The 19,032-nt window shown below is 48.1% G+C and overlaps 1 protein-coding gene across 1 annotated transcript in view; it reads right to left on the bottom strand.

The window, feature by feature from the left end:
- Window positions 1-893: 893 nt before the first annotated feature.
- gpr158a (G protein-coupled receptor 158a) overlaps window positions 894-19,032 on the bottom strand; it is a 40,358-nt gene continuing 22,219 nt past the window's right edge. The window contains exons 6-12 of the mRNA XM_067251238.1: window positions 9,452-9,561; window positions 7,786-8,024; window positions 6,417-6,555; window positions 3,884-3,989; window positions 3,480-3,626; window positions 3,251-3,334; window positions 894-2,765 (exon numbers count right to left, since the gene is read on the bottom strand). Coding sequence (XP_067107339.1) covers window positions 894-2,765; window positions 3,251-3,334; window positions 3,480-3,626; window positions 3,884-3,989; window positions 6,417-6,555; window positions 7,786-8,024; window positions 9,452-9,561 — 2,697 coding nt within the window. The remainder of the gene's footprint in view (window positions 2,766-3,250; window positions 3,335-3,479; window positions 3,627-3,883; window positions 3,990-6,416; window positions 6,556-7,785; window positions 8,025-9,451; window positions 9,562-19,032) is intronic.

Here is a 19,032-nt window from a genome sequence, read left to right as displayed (position 1 = left end):
GGCACATACAGTAATACATCTCTGAAGATATGGAAGAATTGGAAGTAGCTGAGATCTAAACATGAAATCTAAAAATTCAGCAATTTAGATGTCTGAGTTTAGAGGGCATGTATATCTGACAACCTTCAAGGACTATAAGGCTGAACAAAGAGGATATATAAATCATAGATAGAGAACATAGTGTCCATATACTCTCTATTTTTTATTTCTTTTACACATGGGGTTTTGGCTAAAGTGCTATAGGCCGATTCCCTCAATAAGTGTCTTGACTTGGACACACAACAGCTATTTGACATTGAGGTGTGTCATCTTCTGTGTACTATCGTTCAATTAAAGTTCTGTTATTCTTTGGCATTTGCTTTCTCAATGTATTTGTTTTAAGTTCATCTGGCTAGGCGGTTCATACCAGAAGACATTGTACATATGAATTTCTCATGCAGTTGTATGGAGGATCTGCTTATCTGCTTCATATTCCGCCTCTTTCCAGACTCACAGTATTTCACCTCACTGCAAACTCTCTGGCCTTTAAAACATGTGAGACGTTGATGCCACCACCAGATAACTTAGAAACATCGTAAATGTTAAGATATGAGTTGTGTAAAAGTGAATTAAAGGTTGCATAATTGTAAGACTATGATTTATCAGCAAGAATACTCTGTATACTCTGGAATGCTTCTCATGATTTTGTTGCTTTGTTTCTGTTTCACTTTTATTCCAAAATAGACAATAAAAGCCAAAAAATAACTATTGGAAAGGAAGGCAACTTGTGCAACTTGATCTTTTCATCCAAGTCACCGTATTCATAGTAAAATGTCAATATATTTTTAGGACTTTAAAGTGGAAAAATGTATACAACAAGAACTATCATTTCAGTTGTCCATTTGAGTCGAGGGTCATGCTTTTTCTACCGAACTGTCATCAACATCCCAGGGACAAACGTCTGCCCTTTTCGCCCCGCTCACCCCACCCCCTTTTGGATTTGGAGTGCTCTGTTTCTGTTTGGATGAAGTGCCGCTCTTTTCTGCATCTTTTCTATCTGAACTATCCTCATAATCCCACGGACAGACTTCAGCCTCTTTTCCTTTGGATGCTTCAACATTGGCACTTTTACGTTTTTCCGCTGTTGGCACTTCCTGACTGCTCTCCACATCCCAAGGGCAGACCTCCGCCATCTTGGTTGTTTGTTTCTCGGAGGATTTGCTCTTGTCCTTGGCTTTTGCTCGACTTTTCTCATTGTCAATATCTTTCATCTTCTCTTTCTCCTTCTCCGCTGTTCTTGTGGAAGGCGTGGTCTTCTTTAGCGAGGTGGAGTCCTTTTTGGAGACCTGAGTGGGACTCGGGATTTTCTCCGAACTCGGGGCTGCAGTTGGAGCATCGTAGTCCCAGGGACAGATGTCAGCCTTTGTGGTTGATGGTTGGAGGGAGCTGCCCGTTGACTTGGAGGGCTCTGCTAGCACATTCTTCCCTTTACCGTCAACCGGAGCAGTGCCTTTCTTCTGCTTGGTCTTATCTGGCGAGTGAGCCACCTCGACTTTTTTGGAGGCCACTTCATCAAAGTCCCATGGGCAGACATCCGCTTGTTGGTTTTTGGAGCTTTCTGCTGCAGGCGTGGCCTGGTTGGACTGGGGGGCCTGAGATGGTTGGATGGCCTGGCTGGTGGGTGGATGTTTGGACCCCTGGCTCTCCCCTCCATCTTCCCACGGACATATATCTGCTCGGTCTGCTGTCTTCTGGAGGTCTTTAGAATGCCGGGCAGTAGAGGGGGACTGATCCGAGCCCTTTTGCTTCGACTGCTGGGATTTTGTGCCTTTGGTGCCACTTCCATGGACAGTGGTGGTTCCTTCAGGCGCTATGGACACGTGCTTCTGGACCTTGTTTTCAGATGGTGTTGGGAGGTCCTCCACTTCCCAAGGACACACCTCAGACAGATTGTACAGTTCCTTGCCCTTGGTGGCTTCGGAGCATATGGACGGCTGGCTGCCGCTACCCTGGTGCTTCATGATCCCGGCTTTGGCAGCAGTCTGTTTGTACTCCACCGACTGGCTGACAATCATTTTGGGGTAGCCTTCGTCCTCTGAGTCTGTGCCAGATTTGTTGTCTTTGCTTTTCGGCGGAGCCTTCTTACTGCTGTCCTCCAGAGTCTTTGTCGTCAGTCCCAGGGTCTTTTCTTTTGCGCTGGCAATGACACTGAGAGACTTCTGCAACATGGAGGTCCGAGGATGAATTGGCTTCTTGTCTGCGGTCAAGTTATGAGCGCTGGCTGACTTGCAGACCAGAGGAACCGATTCGGTGGATTCACTCGTGGCGTCTAGCTTCTCATCGGACTTCTTCTTAACCAGCTTCTTGCCCATTAAGGTGTCCAGGAGGGAGCCCTCAGCCGTGGCGACCTCCATCTTGTCTGTGGTGGAGCTGCTTGAGTCTTCGCTCTGGTCACGGACGTGATCGTAGCTGCTGTGGGACTTCTTCAGGGAGAACACCTTGCTCTTAAGGGACTCCTCTTTGGCTGGCTTCCCAGGGTGGGAAGGGTCAAAGGGGTTTTTTCTGAGGACACAGATGCTGTTCCGGTTGCTTCCGTGGTCCCCCATCTCTTTGTCATCGCGGCTGCACTGCCTGTGGACGGACTCGGGGATCTCCGTGATCCGCCTCATCAGTGATCGACCCAGACCTTTCTTGGAGCTCCGTTTCTTCTGAAGGTGAGGGTTGTTGGCCAGCATCTTCTTCCTCTTGTATATTTCCAGCTGTGAGTACAGCTTTTTCAGCTCCTCCTAGATAGTTAGTCGAGAAAAGGGGGATAGAAACAAAGATCAGTTGAGAAGTGATCAACAGCAGAGTGCTATATTTGAATGATGATTTGAACATTGTTTCTGAAACTGCAAAGAAATAAACGGTGTTACAAATAGCAGACATTCTATCACACACAGGGAGACATGCAGTACAAATCGATGACACGCAGCTACGGACAAGTGCTCAAATGAAAGACAAGGACGGTCTTGGACGGCATAAATGAATGGAAAGCGTTTTATTGTTAGGTCTGAAACAGCCTCTTTGCATCGGTTCTTAATTCTTCAAATACAATGTTCTGCTTTTGCGTTTCTGCGATAGTGACCACTAGCACTGACAGTAGCAGGCGAGATGTACAGCGAGGCTTTCTATGTCTCACACTGATCCACTGACATGGACAGTTTGCTTGAGTCTTTGGCTGGCGAGAGACTCCTTCAGCTCTAACAAACAAACAGAACCTTCTGCTCACATTGGTACGTTTTTCCCAAAGACTGTCGCAAGACCTTACGCCACAGCCATTAATAGAACTGAGCGGGCCCATTTCGTCTGGCGTCTGCAATAAAAAAACTGCCGGGGCTCAGTATTTTTCGTCAAGGGGGTCAGCAGGGGACAAAGTATTTACAAGATTGCATCAGCGGGTTATTAAAAAGAGAATGTAAGATTTGGCAGGACGGAGCGGAAGTGCGGGCGGGGCTCACCCGGATGTCCTCTGGGTCCAGGCTGTGTTCGCTCCAGGCGGAGGTGATGCTGCTGTTGAGGTAGGACCCCGAGCGCCCCATGTCCAGCTCGTCCTCGTACGCCTCCACCGCTATGTCGTCCCTCATCTGGGTGCCGGCAAACAGGAACTGGAAGCCACAAAAGAAAAGAGATTGTATGTTGACATGTAATTCATTTCGCAGACACTGTTATCCCTTTCATTGTATGCTGTACAAACAGTGTTGCAATACAAGTGCGTGTCTATATATAAACGTATATTATCCCTATAAAATCCAATGCATGTGATGTCATCCTGTACCTCCCCTTATTATCTCCAGCTATTACTGTAATGCTGTTAGTTCATTAAAAGTGTCATCAAAGTGGACTGGAAGGTCAGATGCCATACCTTGGGGACCAGCAGAAGTCCGAGAGTGACGGTCACAGTGAGGTGTGTGTGAGCAAAGACCAGCAGCAGCATCCAGTCTGGGTGGAGCTCAGGAGCCAGGGTGAACCTGAGAGAAGAGAGAGGGAGGGTCAGGGAGGGGGGGGGGGGGGGCGGGGGAGTAAGAGAGAGAAGGATATAGAAGGATGGAGTGAAGGTATGAGAGTGATAGAGAGGGTTATATAGTGTGAGAGGAAAATTGATGGCGAGAAAGAAGGAAAGAAATGTATCTAAACAAGTAATACAAGGTATCATAACAAGCAAAACCAATATGTGCCAAAAATTCAATTTTCTATATAAAGCCCACGCTCTGTTGAGCTGCAAATTATTTTCCCATTCTGTCTGATTTTAGATAATGCTATGCAGGATCATTAATCATATTGCTCATTCAGAAATATCACCGACTATTAGCGGATTCAAAGATTTCACAGCGAGGACAAAAGAGCTGTTAGCTCCGCACCATGTCACTGTGAGTGTGTCTTCGGATTAGATATCTAACCCATACAATTGCAGCATAATACACTTCATCAGGAAACGTCGTTTCTACTGTAGAGAGTACCACAATGAATGGTGCATAGAAGAACACTGTCATGACAGGGTTTCTGAGCCGCTCAGTGAGCATGTTACGAACGCACAACTGAAGAAGACCACCGCTGTCAGCGAGGGAACAAAACAACGATCCCACTTTGTATAGCGCTGGAACCTTCTCAGACATGGCTGATCACTGGGAGACAGAGAGAGGATGTAACACGTTTATTTTAAGCCCAACTAGAGTCATGCACTGTCTGTCTGAGCGTGAACATCTGTTTTCTCTACTGCTGGGAGTGCCTCACACACAGTACAGGAAGTGTCCTCTCTTTCTGAACAGCCCACTTGCCAGCTTGCCAGATATCGTGCTCACCTTGAACTGGATTTGGAGCTAAGGTTACAGATGTTTTTTTCTGTACTCTACAGTATATTGCTGTGTTTCTATACTGTTGCTACCTGGTGCAGTTTACAGTATGTCTAACAGCAGTAATTATGAGCAAAGGATATCCTTCCAGAAGAAAAAAAACTATTGATATGACATACCAAGCGTAATTAAATTATTGGAAAGCAATTTAAAGTAATCGTCTAACCAGGCAAAACACTAACAGTGTCCATAAAAACAGCATATATTGAGAGTATAACATATTAACTAAAGCAAGGCTTTAATTATGCTACAGCAGTTACTTTTCAGAGCTGAGAGCAGAAGTAGGGCTTTAATTATACTACAGCAGTTACTTTTCAGTTGGCACATCTTGTCACACACTAATTTAACCACTGAAAAGTATTCATCCTATAAATGTCATCCCGCCAGCTCATTATTTTGTCAAAGTTGGCGAACGGTTAATGAATGCACAGTGGTTATAGATTAAAGCCATATAAAAATGCTAAGGTCTAGCAAATCGTCGGACCCGAAAGCTTTGAAGTCTTCCTCCTTCATCTTTTGTTTGAGTTCAAACCAAGTTCCAGCGTGTGTGAGGACTTAACTGCCTTGATGTACTCCTACTGAGCCCTGGTTGGAATGCTCATATGACACAAGGTCCTAATTACTGTTATCTTTTCATTTTTCAATGTCCATTGAGCCACCTGCTCTGCCAGACCGGGAGCCCTGATTGCTTCGGTAAGACATCCCAGAAGGTCTCGACTGTAGCGGGCTGGGGAGGGAGCTGAAGGTTGGTTGGAACAGGGACTAGGGACGGAGGAGGCTGGCTCTAACAAGGCCCAGGAAGCGTCCCTGGTGGCAGCCTCCTCTCAACACCTCCTTCACAGACAAGACAAGTGTTCATATTTACAAGGGCCTCTCTCCCTCTCTCCCCCCCTCTCCCCCTCTCTCCCTCTCTCCCCCTCTCTCCCTCTCTCTCCCTTTCTCTCTCTTCTTTCTCCCAATGTCAACACAGACCTACATTAATACGGACCATACTAGGGATAATTTATTCACATCTGCATGTCATATTTATGTATACAGAATATACAGTACATGTACCGTTTGAACTTCTAAATCGCCATGTCTGACGCCACACAGAAGCTATCTTGGCTACAACACCGGATCGCAATTTATCTGTATCTGTATTGGCTGTTAATGTGTGATTGAAAGACTGTCACCAGTGATTGCAAACATATGCTGTGTCAAAACATAAATCATCTTGACGTGTCTAATTACAACTTAATCTGATGTAGCCGAGTTCTCAATTAAAGGGGATTCCAACTGGGAAGGGGATTTGTTGTGTCAGCTGAAATGATGCAACATCTCATTTATATACACATGAAACGTACACTGGGGGGGAAAAGGGGCATTTTTGAATACAATAAAAACTCCCTCTTGGATAGAAGCATTAAAGGACGTCAACTAGAACATCTGCTAAGTGAATACCTGTGAAGATATAACAAGCCACATACAGTATTGCTCCCCCCAAGGTTTTGTATAAAATGTGCATTGTGCAGCTTAATCTAAGGCTTGATAGATTGTTGTTACCTGATGATGTGAAATATGGCGGACAGGACCAGCTCGTTGTGGACGGCTATGGCCATGTAGCGGGGCTCGTGGAACGCCGAAGGCACCGTCCTCACGGCGAAGCAGAGGTACACCGCCCACAGCAGGAACAGGAACTCAGCTACAGGAAACAGGAAGTAGAGTCGCGTCAACGCAAAGGTGGCTGATACCTGCCCGTCCAGAGCAGTAGCCCAGACCAGTAATAGAGATTAATACATAGAGGCTGGCCATCAATCTTCTATATCTGTGAATACCCAGAGCAAGACAGCGTAGAACTTGACCATGTTGGAAATGACGCGTTCCATAAATGCAGTAAAACCTGGTGGTAACAGATGTATTCTCTCGGTGCCGTCTGACAATTGCAGATAGAGTTGTAGCTGTCGGTCTGGGTTTAATGAAATGTCCTCAGTCCTCTTGACAAGTCCGTGTGATGGGTTTTGGGTAGTTGACAGCGATAAATGTCTGCTTTTACCATGAAAATCTGTCACCATTATCTTGACATTCACGGCCCTTCTCTCCATGGATAGAAGCACACCAAGGCTTGACGAGATGCGGACAATGTACACTGCACAGCAGGATGAACTGCAGACTGTTTATATTAGGGCCTTGAGGACTTAGATCCATCACTTGCTCTGATAGAGCGTAACACTGCATGCTGTAACAGGTTTACTCTTCTTCCTTATGAAAAACGTAGGAAGATCAACATAGCTGCACGCATAAGAGTGGGTTTGGTTGGGTAACAGCTCAGTGATAGAGTATTTGACTGTAGTTCAAGAAGGTTCAATTCTTTGGATGAAATGCGTCCGTTAAATGAACTTATTATTCAAAGTTATTTGTGGCTTCAGGTCTTCGTGTTCCAGCCCTTTCAGGTACTACAAGATGTTGAACTTCATAAGATCACTCTTTGTAACTGGAAAGGCACACCTGTTTCCCAAATGCTAAAACAGGGCCATCGCTCAGTTTGAAAAGACCTTGGAACCTTCGGAGTCAGCAGAAGCATGCTAAAAACAGGTCTGCTTTTCTCACTGCATTTCACAGATTCTACTTCTCTATGAGTTTGTTGGATTTTTTCTATCTGTCTTCCTTATGCCATCATCATGTCTGCATGAGTACTGTATCTCTCTCTCTCTCTCTCTCTCTCTCTCTCTCTCTCTCTCTCTCTCTGTCTATCTCCCTCTCTGTGTCTCACTTTCTCTCTGTCTCTCTCTTTCTCTTTATCTCTCTCCCTCTCTCTGTCTTTTATTTATCCCCACCCTCCCCCCCCCCACCTCCCACAGAGCAGAACAGTAACCTCCCCCCTCCCCCCCACCCCACCACCTCCCACAGAGCGGCACCGTAAACCTCCACCCACCGACAGCCATCATGTAGTCCCAGCGGTCCAGCAGACACATGCTGAACTGCAGTCCGTCGGAGGTGTAGCCCACGTCGATCAGAGCCAGATTCCTGTCCAGGTTCTGGCACACGGCCGAGGTCCAGGCCACCAGGAACCAGCAGACGATGAGCAGGATGATGCCCAGGAGACGCAGCACCCGCCAGCTGGTCATGTAGGGGATTCTCTGGGCTGTCCGAGACAGGAACACCTTCAGCACCCTGGGAATGGACACATCACCGTGCGATGATTACAGATGCTTTCATCACCATGATCGAAAACAACAGTGATATCGTCTGAGTCCAATATCCTTCATTTGTAGCATCTGTGCTGTATTTAAAAGTCTTTCCACACAGACAGTTAATCCCAAATTAATGTTGGGGGGCGCTGAAGGAATCAGAGGGCTCCTTAAACCTTCCAGCGTAGAGGCCAGTCCTCGTTATCAGACTCTAACTGTCTGAGACATTGATGAAGGGTGCTCTGCATGCCCTTAATGAAGGCCTATCAAAAATGGATCTGTGCAATGTGCTAAGTTTCACCTCCTCGGGTACGGAGCGCTCCCACGTCGATTAGCCAGGTGCTAAAAATTCACATCCCTTCTCCTCAGCAAAGCCCTTCCGTTGGTCATGCTCACCTGCCACGACGGCCTGCAGTGGCAGACTCCCATCACGCTCCTCTGCCTCTTAAATACAGCAGCCCTTGTCTCATTAGCAAACTTAAAACACGCGCTAACCCTCCTCCTCCTTCCTCACTTCCTCCCACAGCTCTCCTCTCCTCTGAACAGAAGCTGTCGCACTCGCTCTGTCTGTCTCTTTCTTTGTTTCTCCCTGAGTTTTTTCCCCCCCCTCACTTTCTCTCCCTCCCCCTATCTTTGTCTCTTGGCGTGGCTCCCGATTCGATAAGAAAGTTTCAATTGAGACTGAGCAGTTAGTTTTGTTGGTTTTGCTTTTGCTGGTTTTTGTCAGATCCCCTCCTTTACGAACTGGGCAACCCTCCATCTGTCCTAACAAGGTCGTAAATCTCGATACTGAGTGGACCTCTGAGGATCCAGCCAAGATTTCTCAATTCAAGCTACCCATTAACGCGGGATCAGGGAATTATATGGAACCCTGACTGTGTTGTTTATCTATAAAATCCAGTTCTAACATTTATAGAGAACCATCACTTTAAATCAGGATAGCCTGGGTCATTTAAAACAAGGTTGCAATAATGCAGGAGGCTGTGCGATGATTAGTAAGCACTCAAAAAGTACATTACGTTAAGGTAGGCAACAAAAAGTCCACTCCAATAGAGAACAAGCAGCACACGGTCGAGTGACCTCTATTTCCTCTGGATCCTCACCGCCAAGGGAAATCAGAGCGCCGAGGAACATAGCGACCCCAAAGATTAAAACTACAGAGGTAGACTGTAATTGGGCACAGGCCCACTGAGGTACCTGGATCACCCGAGGCCCTATCTAACGCCCCGTTGCCTAGAACACAGCCAACCTATATCCGTACACCGATCCAGACACCCCCCCCCCTCCCCTCCCCCCCTCCCCTCCTCCCCCACCGTGAATCATCAGGTTGCTCACCACATGCGGACGCATCCGCTGGCATTCTGTAACTGGGTGGACGGTGTGTGGGGCTGTGTGACCAGAGGAGTTTACCTGTACAGCTTGAGGGTCAGGGTCCCGTAGATGGTGGCAAAGCCGAGCAGGCGGACCCATCTCAGCAAGATGCAGCGGAATATACTGGGCTGGAAGTAGAGAATCACCACCTGGGACACAGACAGAGGAGCCAGGGCTCAGGTTAGAACGCCTCCTTTCCCCGTCATGTCAGTCGTTTACACGGCAAACTCAATTCTGCCCGTCCTTGACCTTTGTACCGAGGATGAAGATATGGATATCCCCCGAAGCTCTTCTCTAAAGCTCACAGGGGTCGTTTCAGAAAGGGTAAACAGGGGAGCGGTGGTGTGCCCCATGCTGGGTGGGTTTTCTGTTGGGATGGTAATGTGCTTCAGTCTCTGGGAGCTTTGACACAGCGCACACAGTAGCCTGCTGCTCTGACGCTCCAAACACGGTGCGGTACAAATATTTGAACGCTGACTCATCGCTGCTCATTCGTTTCTGCAGTGGGTGCTTGAACGTTGTCCTCGTTAAACTACTAAACTGGCTCTGTTTTGCACTCTGTCTGTTTTACACCCAACGTGGCAGTTCACTTTTAGTCTGTAGATCACACCCAATATGAAACTGTATTAATAATATCAGGAAAATCCACGACAAAATCTGTCTTGACATTGATCTCTCATTGTGTGGGTGTGTGTGTAGATGTATATCCTCCTATATTCATAGGATGTCTGCTCTCTCTGAAATGAGGCAGTGTGCCCCAGACGAGAGCTGTAATTGAAAACGAGGCTCACAGCTGTGCCTAGTCCTCCCACAGACCTCCACAGCATCGAGCTCAGTGTGCGTGACCATATGTGTGTGTGTGTGTGTGTGTGCGCATGTGTGTGTGTCCATATGCATGTTTGAGACTGTATGTGTGTGAATGTGTGTGTACGTGTATGTATGCGTATGTTTGTGTGGGTGTGCGTGTATACGTGTGTGTGTGGGGGGGGCAGAGGAAACGCTCTCTCTGTGTAATCCAATAAGGCTGTGCCTGCCTGCCCACTTCCCTGAATGTGAGTCCATTGGATTGATTAGCCCAACTGCTTCCGTGTAGATTAATTGCTCAGCAGTGTTTGAAGTAACTGTCTATTTGGACGTAATTAAGTTCTACGATCCTTGTGAAGGGAGCAGAGGTCCCACTCAAACAGATCTGGATTGACTGTCCAAAAAAATCAACTAAAAGGTTTTATAAAGAATTTCATTTATCACTATCTTGTGTGGATTCCAATTCAATATTTGGTAGCCTCTGGCTCCAAGCCCCTCTCAGTTAAAACCAATGTAGCTGAATGTAGCCACTTTGCAGCACGTGACTGTGAAGTTAGTCTGACTGGCTCTCCATGCAAACCTGCCTACACACTGTATGTTCAAAGACAGGGGTGTAAAACCTGCACCCAGAGAGTGAGTGGATAGCTGGGAGTCCACGCTTAATAAGGTCAGGGTGGAAGATCCACTAAACATCCTGGTTCTAGTATACTAATCCACTAGTAGGCTACAATACCCGAGCACTGCTTGGAAATTGTGAACTTACAGTGAACGTGTCAGTGTTTTTCACATGACCATGAGCTTACATTATGGTAATCGCGTGGCTTTGACAGTAAAAGTAAATCAATGATGAAGCAAAAAAGGGATATTCCACGCTTTCACTCAATAGCTAAGTCAAGCTGAGTGCAAACATGGATGAGATGAGTTCTCTTCATGTTGGTATAGAGCCACAGAAACTTACTGAAATGATGCCCAAGCAAACATGACAACAAACAGATGGTCTTCCAGAACATAAAAAGGGTGAAAAAAAAGATCTGAAAAAATAAATTATAATAATTATCTGTGCATTGCAGATGTGCTGCGATTTCCCCTGTGGGATTGTTCATGTTAATCGGATTAGCAGAGACTTCAATACGTTCCCCCAGGCTGCAGAGAAGACGCAGGCATGTGAATGTTTTTGCCAGCTAGGCGTGAGTCAGCCAGGGCCTCTTGGGGGACAGAGACCCACGTCGTCATTGGCTTGGAGTCACAGGGTAGCCAGACGCGACTTAGCAACACGGGGGAGCTAAACTACGTTCTGGAGAGCCGCTCAGGTGGAAAACCCTGCACTATACGCTCCCTCTGAGTTACATGCTACTTACATGTTTAATACACGCTACACGTGACAACAGCACACGCGCGTAATTGCAGGCACACATGCAAAATGGAAGTTGTTAAACTAGAAGGTCTTCACGGGAATAGTTCCGACCTCAGATCCTTGGTGCACTTGTGTGTGACGAGGAGGAAGAGGAGGGTGGAGCCAAAAAGACAGAGCGATGAAAGAGAGAGGAGCGATAGAGAGAGATGAAGAGAGAGGAGAGATAGAGAGAGAGAGAAACGGAGAGGAGGGTTGATAGATAGAGACAGAGATGAAGAGAGGATGGGAGAGAGAGACAGGGGGACGCAGAGAGAGGAGGAGATACCGAGACAGAGAAACGGAGAGGAGAATATATAGACAGAGACAGAGGAGAAGAGAGGAGGGGAGAGAGACAGAGGGCTGAAAAGGCACTGAGCAACTGGCTGACGCATGCCTTCAGTCTAATGGGAATGAACAGGGCACAAGCAGGCAGCTCGGGTCACCATGGGACAACCAGGGCCACAACACCTTCCCAGAAAATGTCACATGCGCACAGCATGGGGCTCTGCCCATGTCCGGAATCCCAGATGTCATGTTTTCGCATTGTGGCTCTGCTTATTGTTGTTGGTTGTAGGTGTACAACAGTCCAGACAAGTGTGTATGACATACACCACTATGGTGTAGCTCCACGAATTACATAAGAAGCACATGTGTTTCTTTCTGGGCATTATTGTTCGTAGTAGTGGCAGTCGTTGTAGACCATGTTCTGAGAATCTTCCGGTCTACACTCTTTCAGAACCAGAAATGATATATTTTATGAAAGATAAGATCTTAAATATATCCCACTGGGCTCTCAACTCTCTGCTGTAAATTTGATCCAACATGATATCCTTCACCTCCAACACACACACACATACACACACAACCTCAACCCCCCAACCTTTCATTTTTCTAAGTTCTGCAGAAACCTATTCTCTTGACTAGCTCCACATTCTGGAGCAGCACTTTCCTTAGAAAGGTTTTTAAGAACAAGAGGGTGCTGATGTTTAAGCTTCCCTTAAAACCATCATGTATAAAGTGGAAGACCCATTCCTCCCTCCCTTTCTCCCTACTTACTTCTCTCTCTCCTTTTAAACCTTTCATTAATAATCAATGCTAAGTGCAGGGAACTTTTGACTCCGTCGCAGGGGAATGTAAAGGGATAGGGTGTTGTATGTGTACGTGTGTGTGCCTGCCTGTGAATGTGTGTGTGTCTGTCTGTCTGTGTGTGTCTGATGATTGCTAGGAACCTTATACCTTAAGGACATCAGTATCTTTAAGACCATTATTAACATCCTCAGCTGCCCCGGTCCATCCTGCACTCTGGTGTCCTACCCAGACAATGGGCAATGGGTTTGGAAGGAGCAGAAAACTGAGCCAATGATCAGATAGCTTCATCTCGAACAGAGTGAGAACGATCAACAAAAATCACGCCATTTTCTATTTCAAAAACAAAGATTGTTATTTTGTTTGTTTGTTTTTGAGGTGAGGTCCCAGGTGGGTGTGGGTGACTTGTTGCCCTGTCTCATCTGGTGACCTAACTCTCCTCCCTCCCAAACACTTCACCCCCCAGCCCTCCCCTCCAGCCCTCCCCACTCTCCTCCCTCCCTAACACAGCCCTCTCATGTGGAAATGAAACACAGCACAACTTGTTTTTCCAGAACCTGGGGAATCACACCACCACAAACCCTGAGGGAGAACTCCACCAAGAAAGGAAGAGGGACAGGACCAACACATACTTTCCTGGGGAAATGTTTTAAGCTGCCATTTAAAATGTCGTTCAATATGAACATTACCGGCCTACATCAAACCATCCTGAGCCTTAGTCTCTAAGCGTGTGCATCTACCATACCGAAAGGTAACCAGTAACATCACATTGTAGATGTAAGAACGTTTCATTTAATCCACAGCCAATGCAATTTTTTTAAGTGTGAGAGGTCTTTGTTTATTGGTGCTTGCGTGTGCATGTGTTTGCGTAATGTGGTTCCACTGCCTCCCAAGGAGAGACTGAGTAACGGTGCTGTTGTTCTGCAGCAGAGTCCAGACAGCAACAGACAGCCCAACAGCTTGACACCACGCTGTAGCTAGCATCGCTCCACTGGTTCTCATTCTCTGCTTACACATTACTGGAAGTCAACACAAAGCTGGCAAAGGGATCCGTGCATGTGTGTGTGTGTATGTCTGTGTGTGTGTGTGTGCGTGTCTTCTCTGTGAATCATGCTCAAGTGCAGGCACAAATGCCCCACTTCTTCAATCTAAAAGCACCATCTTTCTGCAGCTCATGTGTGTGAGCTGGCGGTGAAGTTGCACTTCTCCGAGCCTTCCCAGCCACGTGGGTCTTCAGAGGCTACAGCCTGAGCCACCAGAGAGTGAAGGGGCTCCACCCCCCACCCCCCCACCCGAGGACAGCCCCCGTTAGGCATGGCCAGACAGGGCACAGCCTGTCCCCCTCTCCACACGTGAGAAGGCGGGAAGTCTCACAGCTGTGGTGTGACCAGAGTCCTGGGAGCTGAGGGCACTAGCGGTTAGCCCCTGTGAGTCGACAAATTATCGTCTTCATTAAAGCGATGAGGGTTTTTTTCGGAGTCGTTCGTCTCTGCTGGATAGGGTTCCCAACATCCCCGGATCCTTTCAGTGGGTGAGACTAGTTGATTATGTCTGTGTCGGTTACATTCTTTCCTGCGGCTCCTCTCAACTCTGGTTTCAAACCGTGAATATGCACGAAAGATACCATGACCCTGTAACAGCAACAACACAAAACGTGTAAGCGCCGACAAAATCAACGATGCAGTCACTAACAATCTTTCACTTCCAAAGACGAATCGTTCTATTCACAGTCCACGATCCTCCTTCTCACGCGCGGCTGGTACCCCGTCTCCTCCACCCACCCGACGCCAACATTCGACACCCACCTGGGTAATGCACAAAAAGTCATTTTGTGCTACAGCGCTCGCGATAATTAGCTCATGCATTGGCAGGCTGAGGAGGTATCGAACTAATTAGAGACCGAGAGGGAGTGAGTGGATTCGGTGAGTACAACAACATGGCAAGCTTGCACTAACACAGAGTACCGGTGCATGTAATAGACCTGTGATGCGTACCCAATCAAGATTTAAATGAGATGGAGAGATCGATAGGGAAGGTGAAGTCCCGGGGGATTGATCCCAGTACAACGGCTACCTCTTTTCAAGGTCAGAGCGAGCGACTCCTGGGATCCATCTTGCAGCGTGGGTCACTCGAACTTTCTCTCTCGTTTGGCGTACTGTAACGCTACTGCAAAGACCGTGGCGTGGAGACACACAGTAATTCCAGGGCTTGACCTTCCAGTCGGAGACTAAGATTTCCACCTCTCAGACGAAGAGGCTTTAAATAATTAAAGGGTCGGGCTTCTCGGGGTGAGTTCTGTCTTTTGGAGTTGTTATTTCAGCTAGGAGGAGAACATTCTGGAGACAGCTTGTTGTCAAATCTAACATTTACTATTTAGCATCGTAACTAGAGTGTACAGACCATTTTCCTGACCCTGCCAGCCAGTGCCATACCAAATTCAGACTTACATTTCCCTCGCCTTTACGAAAGATGTCCAACATGTCTAAATATCTAACTGGTGGTGAAAACACAGTTACTCCAAAACTGCTGTTGTACAGCCTACGAGGCGTTCAAGGGGATTCTATTAACACCTTCCAAGTGGGACCTGAAATAGTTTGTCTAAGATGGTTGACTACGTAATGCCGAACTGCGATCTCATCCCACAGTCCCACTACCCAGGAGGGCAAAAAGAACAAATCACTCTGGTTCATTTCACATGTCTGCCTGCCTGTCCCTGTGCGAGGGCTGGGGAATGGATTTCTGTAGCCCGGGGGCCTATTATGTCACAACACACCTTTCACACCACTTTGAATGTTTTGACACAGCCTCTGCCATATCTGGTCCAGCCTCATGTCTGTCTCCTCCTGATCATCACCTCCTCCTGTCATCACCTCCTCCTGTCATCACCTCCTCCTGCTCATCACCTCTTCCTGATCATCACCTCCTCCTGCTCATCACCTCCTCCTGATCATCACCTCCTCCTGCTCATCACCTCCTCCTGCTCATCTCCTCCCCCTGCTCATCACCTCCTCCTGCTCATCACCTCCTCCTGATCATCACCTCCTCCTGCTCATCACCTCCTCCTGCTCATCTCCTCCCCCTGCTCATCACCTCCTCCTGCTCATCACCTCCTCCTGATCATCACCTCCTCCTGCTCATCACCTCCTCCTGATCATCTCCTCCTCCTGCTCATCACCTCCTCCTGCTCATCATCCCTCCCTACTGTCTCTCTGTTCCCCTGATTTCTGAAACAATGTGGAGCAGGGAGGGGGGGGGGTCTGTGTGTGAGGGTGCGGTGTGTGTGCATGGGTGCGTTGGGGCATGGTGGTGTGTGTGTGGTAGGGGGGCGGGGAGTCAGAGCAGCAGCGATGAATCCATTTTGATATGAAAGCTGACACTTCTTCCCTCCCGGGAGAGGCTGCCAGCGGTAGGGAGGTAATGGTCTCTCCCCTCCCGGGAGAGGCTGCCAGCGGTAGGGAGGTAATGGTCTCTCCCCTCCCGGCGCCCAGGGGTTGCCGTAGTGTAAATTACATCCAGGTTGAACTTTGCGCCATCAGGACCAGAGACGATCACTCTAGTGTCCCACAATTCCCTTTCCACGTCATCTAGAGAAAGACTTTCGGTCCTGTGACAGACATGATCTGGAACTGTGTGTGCAGGGGTTAGTGTGTGTGTGTGTGTGTGTCGGCGTGTGTGTAAGTGATTTCCTTAGTAGGTGGCGGGCATACTTGTGTCTGCGCTCGGGCGAGTGAGTTATGGGGACACATGGAATCATAGTTCCCCTATCTGGGTCCCCGCCTCCATTTTGTACACCTTGATACATGTACAGTAGCTCTGAGAGTTTGGGTGTCATTTGAGGAGAGAAAAGCAAGAATTTAAAAGAACTTGCTTACCCACTCACACACAGTCTATTTCCTTGTTATTTTGTTCCACTCTATTGACACGCAAAGAGAAAGACAGAGGGAGAGGGAAGCAGAGAAAAAACCAGAGAGAGAGAGAGAGAGAGAGAGAGAGAGAGAGAGAGAGAGAGAGGCAAAGAGAGAAAAAGACAGACAGAGAGACAGCAAGAAAAAAGCGACAAAGAAAGAGGGAGAGAAAGAGAGCGAGAGACAGCATGTGTGGGTTGGAAAGGCTTGCGCCACGGCACTTTAGACAGGCAGGGTAAGCACAATCTGGAAGGGAGGGCAGGGAGGGAGAGGGAGGGAGGGCTCCAAACACGCACAGCAAACCTCTAGATCCACTTAAGGCAGATTGAAAGCGACAGAACAGCTTGGATGGAAAGCAGAGAGGCTGGAGAGGAATGGCAGGCAGACTGGGTTTCATAGCCTGACGGGTCAGGATGCATTATCCCCTGGTCTTACTGTTTCCCATCAGCCCCCTGATGGGCTGGGACACCCTGCCTGCAGACCCTGCCTGCAGACCCTGCCTGGGGTGGGGAGGATGGGGTGGTGGGAGGCTCAGGAGGGGTAGAGATGGGGGTGCTGGGGTGGGGCTAGGATCGAATGGGGTAGTGTACACGTGTGTGTATGGATGTTATTGTTTGTGTGTGTGTGTGTGTGGACAGACAGTAGGATAGCTCCCAGAGCTTCTTGGAGGTAGAGAGAGAGAGAGAGAGAGAGAGAGAGAGAGAGAGAGAGAGAGAGAGAGAGAGAGAGAGAGAGAGAGAGAGAGAGAGAGAGAGAGAGAGAGAGAGACTGGCACACACACAGGGATGGAAGGGTGGGGTTCAGAACGACACACAGCAGGGAAGAATGGTGGAAGAGGTGAAGAAAAGGGACAGAAAGAGAAGGAACGACACGCCCCACAGCCATCGGAGCGAGAGAGAAAGAGAGAGGAAGCGTTGCATGTGGAGACAGAAGACAGGCCGAAGACATCGAGTGAAGTTGCATCTAGAAAAATCCACTTCCTGAGATACCAGCCCTGCGTGATCTCTTCTTCATAGCCGGGGCCCAAACACCCCCGTTGCCTTCAGTGAAGTGAGGACAAAGAGCAATCCTAACTCTGGTCTGTTTAGCCCCATCTCAGGATTTCAAGGTTCCCAAATAATACGGCATGCCGAGACACAAACACAGGATTGGCGAGCTAATCCCGGGATCACAATGTGAATCACAAATGTGGGAGTCTGCTCTGCTCTGCGATCTCTCTCTCTCTCTCTCTCTCTCTCTCTCTCTCTCTCTCTCTCTCTCTCTCTCTCTCTCTCTCGCTCTCTCTCTCTCGCTCTCTCTCTCTCTCTCGTCTCTCTCTCTCTCTCTCTCTCTCTCTCTCGTCTCTCTCTCTCTCTCGTCTCTCTCCTCGGCCAGACGGAAATAGCCATCTTTGGCTCTCCACCTAATTTGGTTTCTCTCTCCCTGCTCCCCTCCCTCCTCGTCGGAGGCAGGGGCTGAAGTTATTGCATGTGACACACTCAGGAGAAGGGGAGAAAAGGGAGAGATGGTGTGCCGGGGGAGGGAAGGAGGGGAGGCGGCGAGGTGAGGGGAGGGAGGAAAAAATTGCATTACTCCACAAAGCAGACTGACAAGGGAGGAGGATGAGATGTGTCTCTTGGTCCTTAATAACACAGGAATTATTGAAAATAGACGCAGCGGTCCTGGCGGAGGCAGAAGCAGCAGGAACCGGAGAATGTCTTCTCGTGTCTATATTTAGATTGGGGGGAGTGATGTGTCTCATCCTAGCAGGCGAGCCTCATATCACATTCATAGGGGAGGCATGCAAATGCATCAGGGCGGAGATCAATCTAGCGTGCCTCGTGGACGCTCGTGTGCAGAAAAGCCCCAATTTTCACATGAAGGGACACAGAGATTCCTATCAAAATGAGATAGGCCGGCCTTGAAGGGGACTTGAATTTCAGTAAATCAATCCAGAATAAGGGGATTTCCAATCTGCGTGTTACATCGGAATTTCAATTTACACAAATACGGTCGTTTTTTTTCTCTTTCACAGAGCGCATTTCGATTCACTGGTTGGACTGGAATGCTAGCTGTTATGTAAAACAGTATGGAAGCAGATGATGCTAGACCTTGGAGTTGCTGAGGAGCGTGGACCGGGTTACGCAAACATACCACAACAACAACCACTAACAATAAACGTCCAGGGGACGACACCCCACCAGAAGCCCCCGCTGCCCCCCATCCAAGAAAGAGCCTCCACCCGACCAATGCTGCAGCTCGCTTTTAAAGATTATTACTTTCCAGGACCTTGTCGCCGCTAATTGCATTGATTAGCTAGTTCTAAATCAGTTCACTTTAATTACATTTAGTCTCCTTGGCTAGACCAGGCTTGTAGGTTCCCATGATCGCCACTAAATTGCAATTACCCAATGCCCCGGGCAGAAGTGAGGCCAGTGCACCATCACATCTGT

Source organism: Osmerus mordax, chromosome 15 (genome assembly GCF_038355195.1).
Source record: "Osmerus mordax isolate fOsmMor3 chromosome 15, fOsmMor3.pri, whole genome shotgun sequence".
NCBI lineage: Eukaryota > Metazoa > Chordata > Actinopteri > Osmeriformes > Osmeridae > Osmerus > Osmerus mordax.
This window is presented reverse-complemented; position numbering and strand designations above follow the sequence as displayed.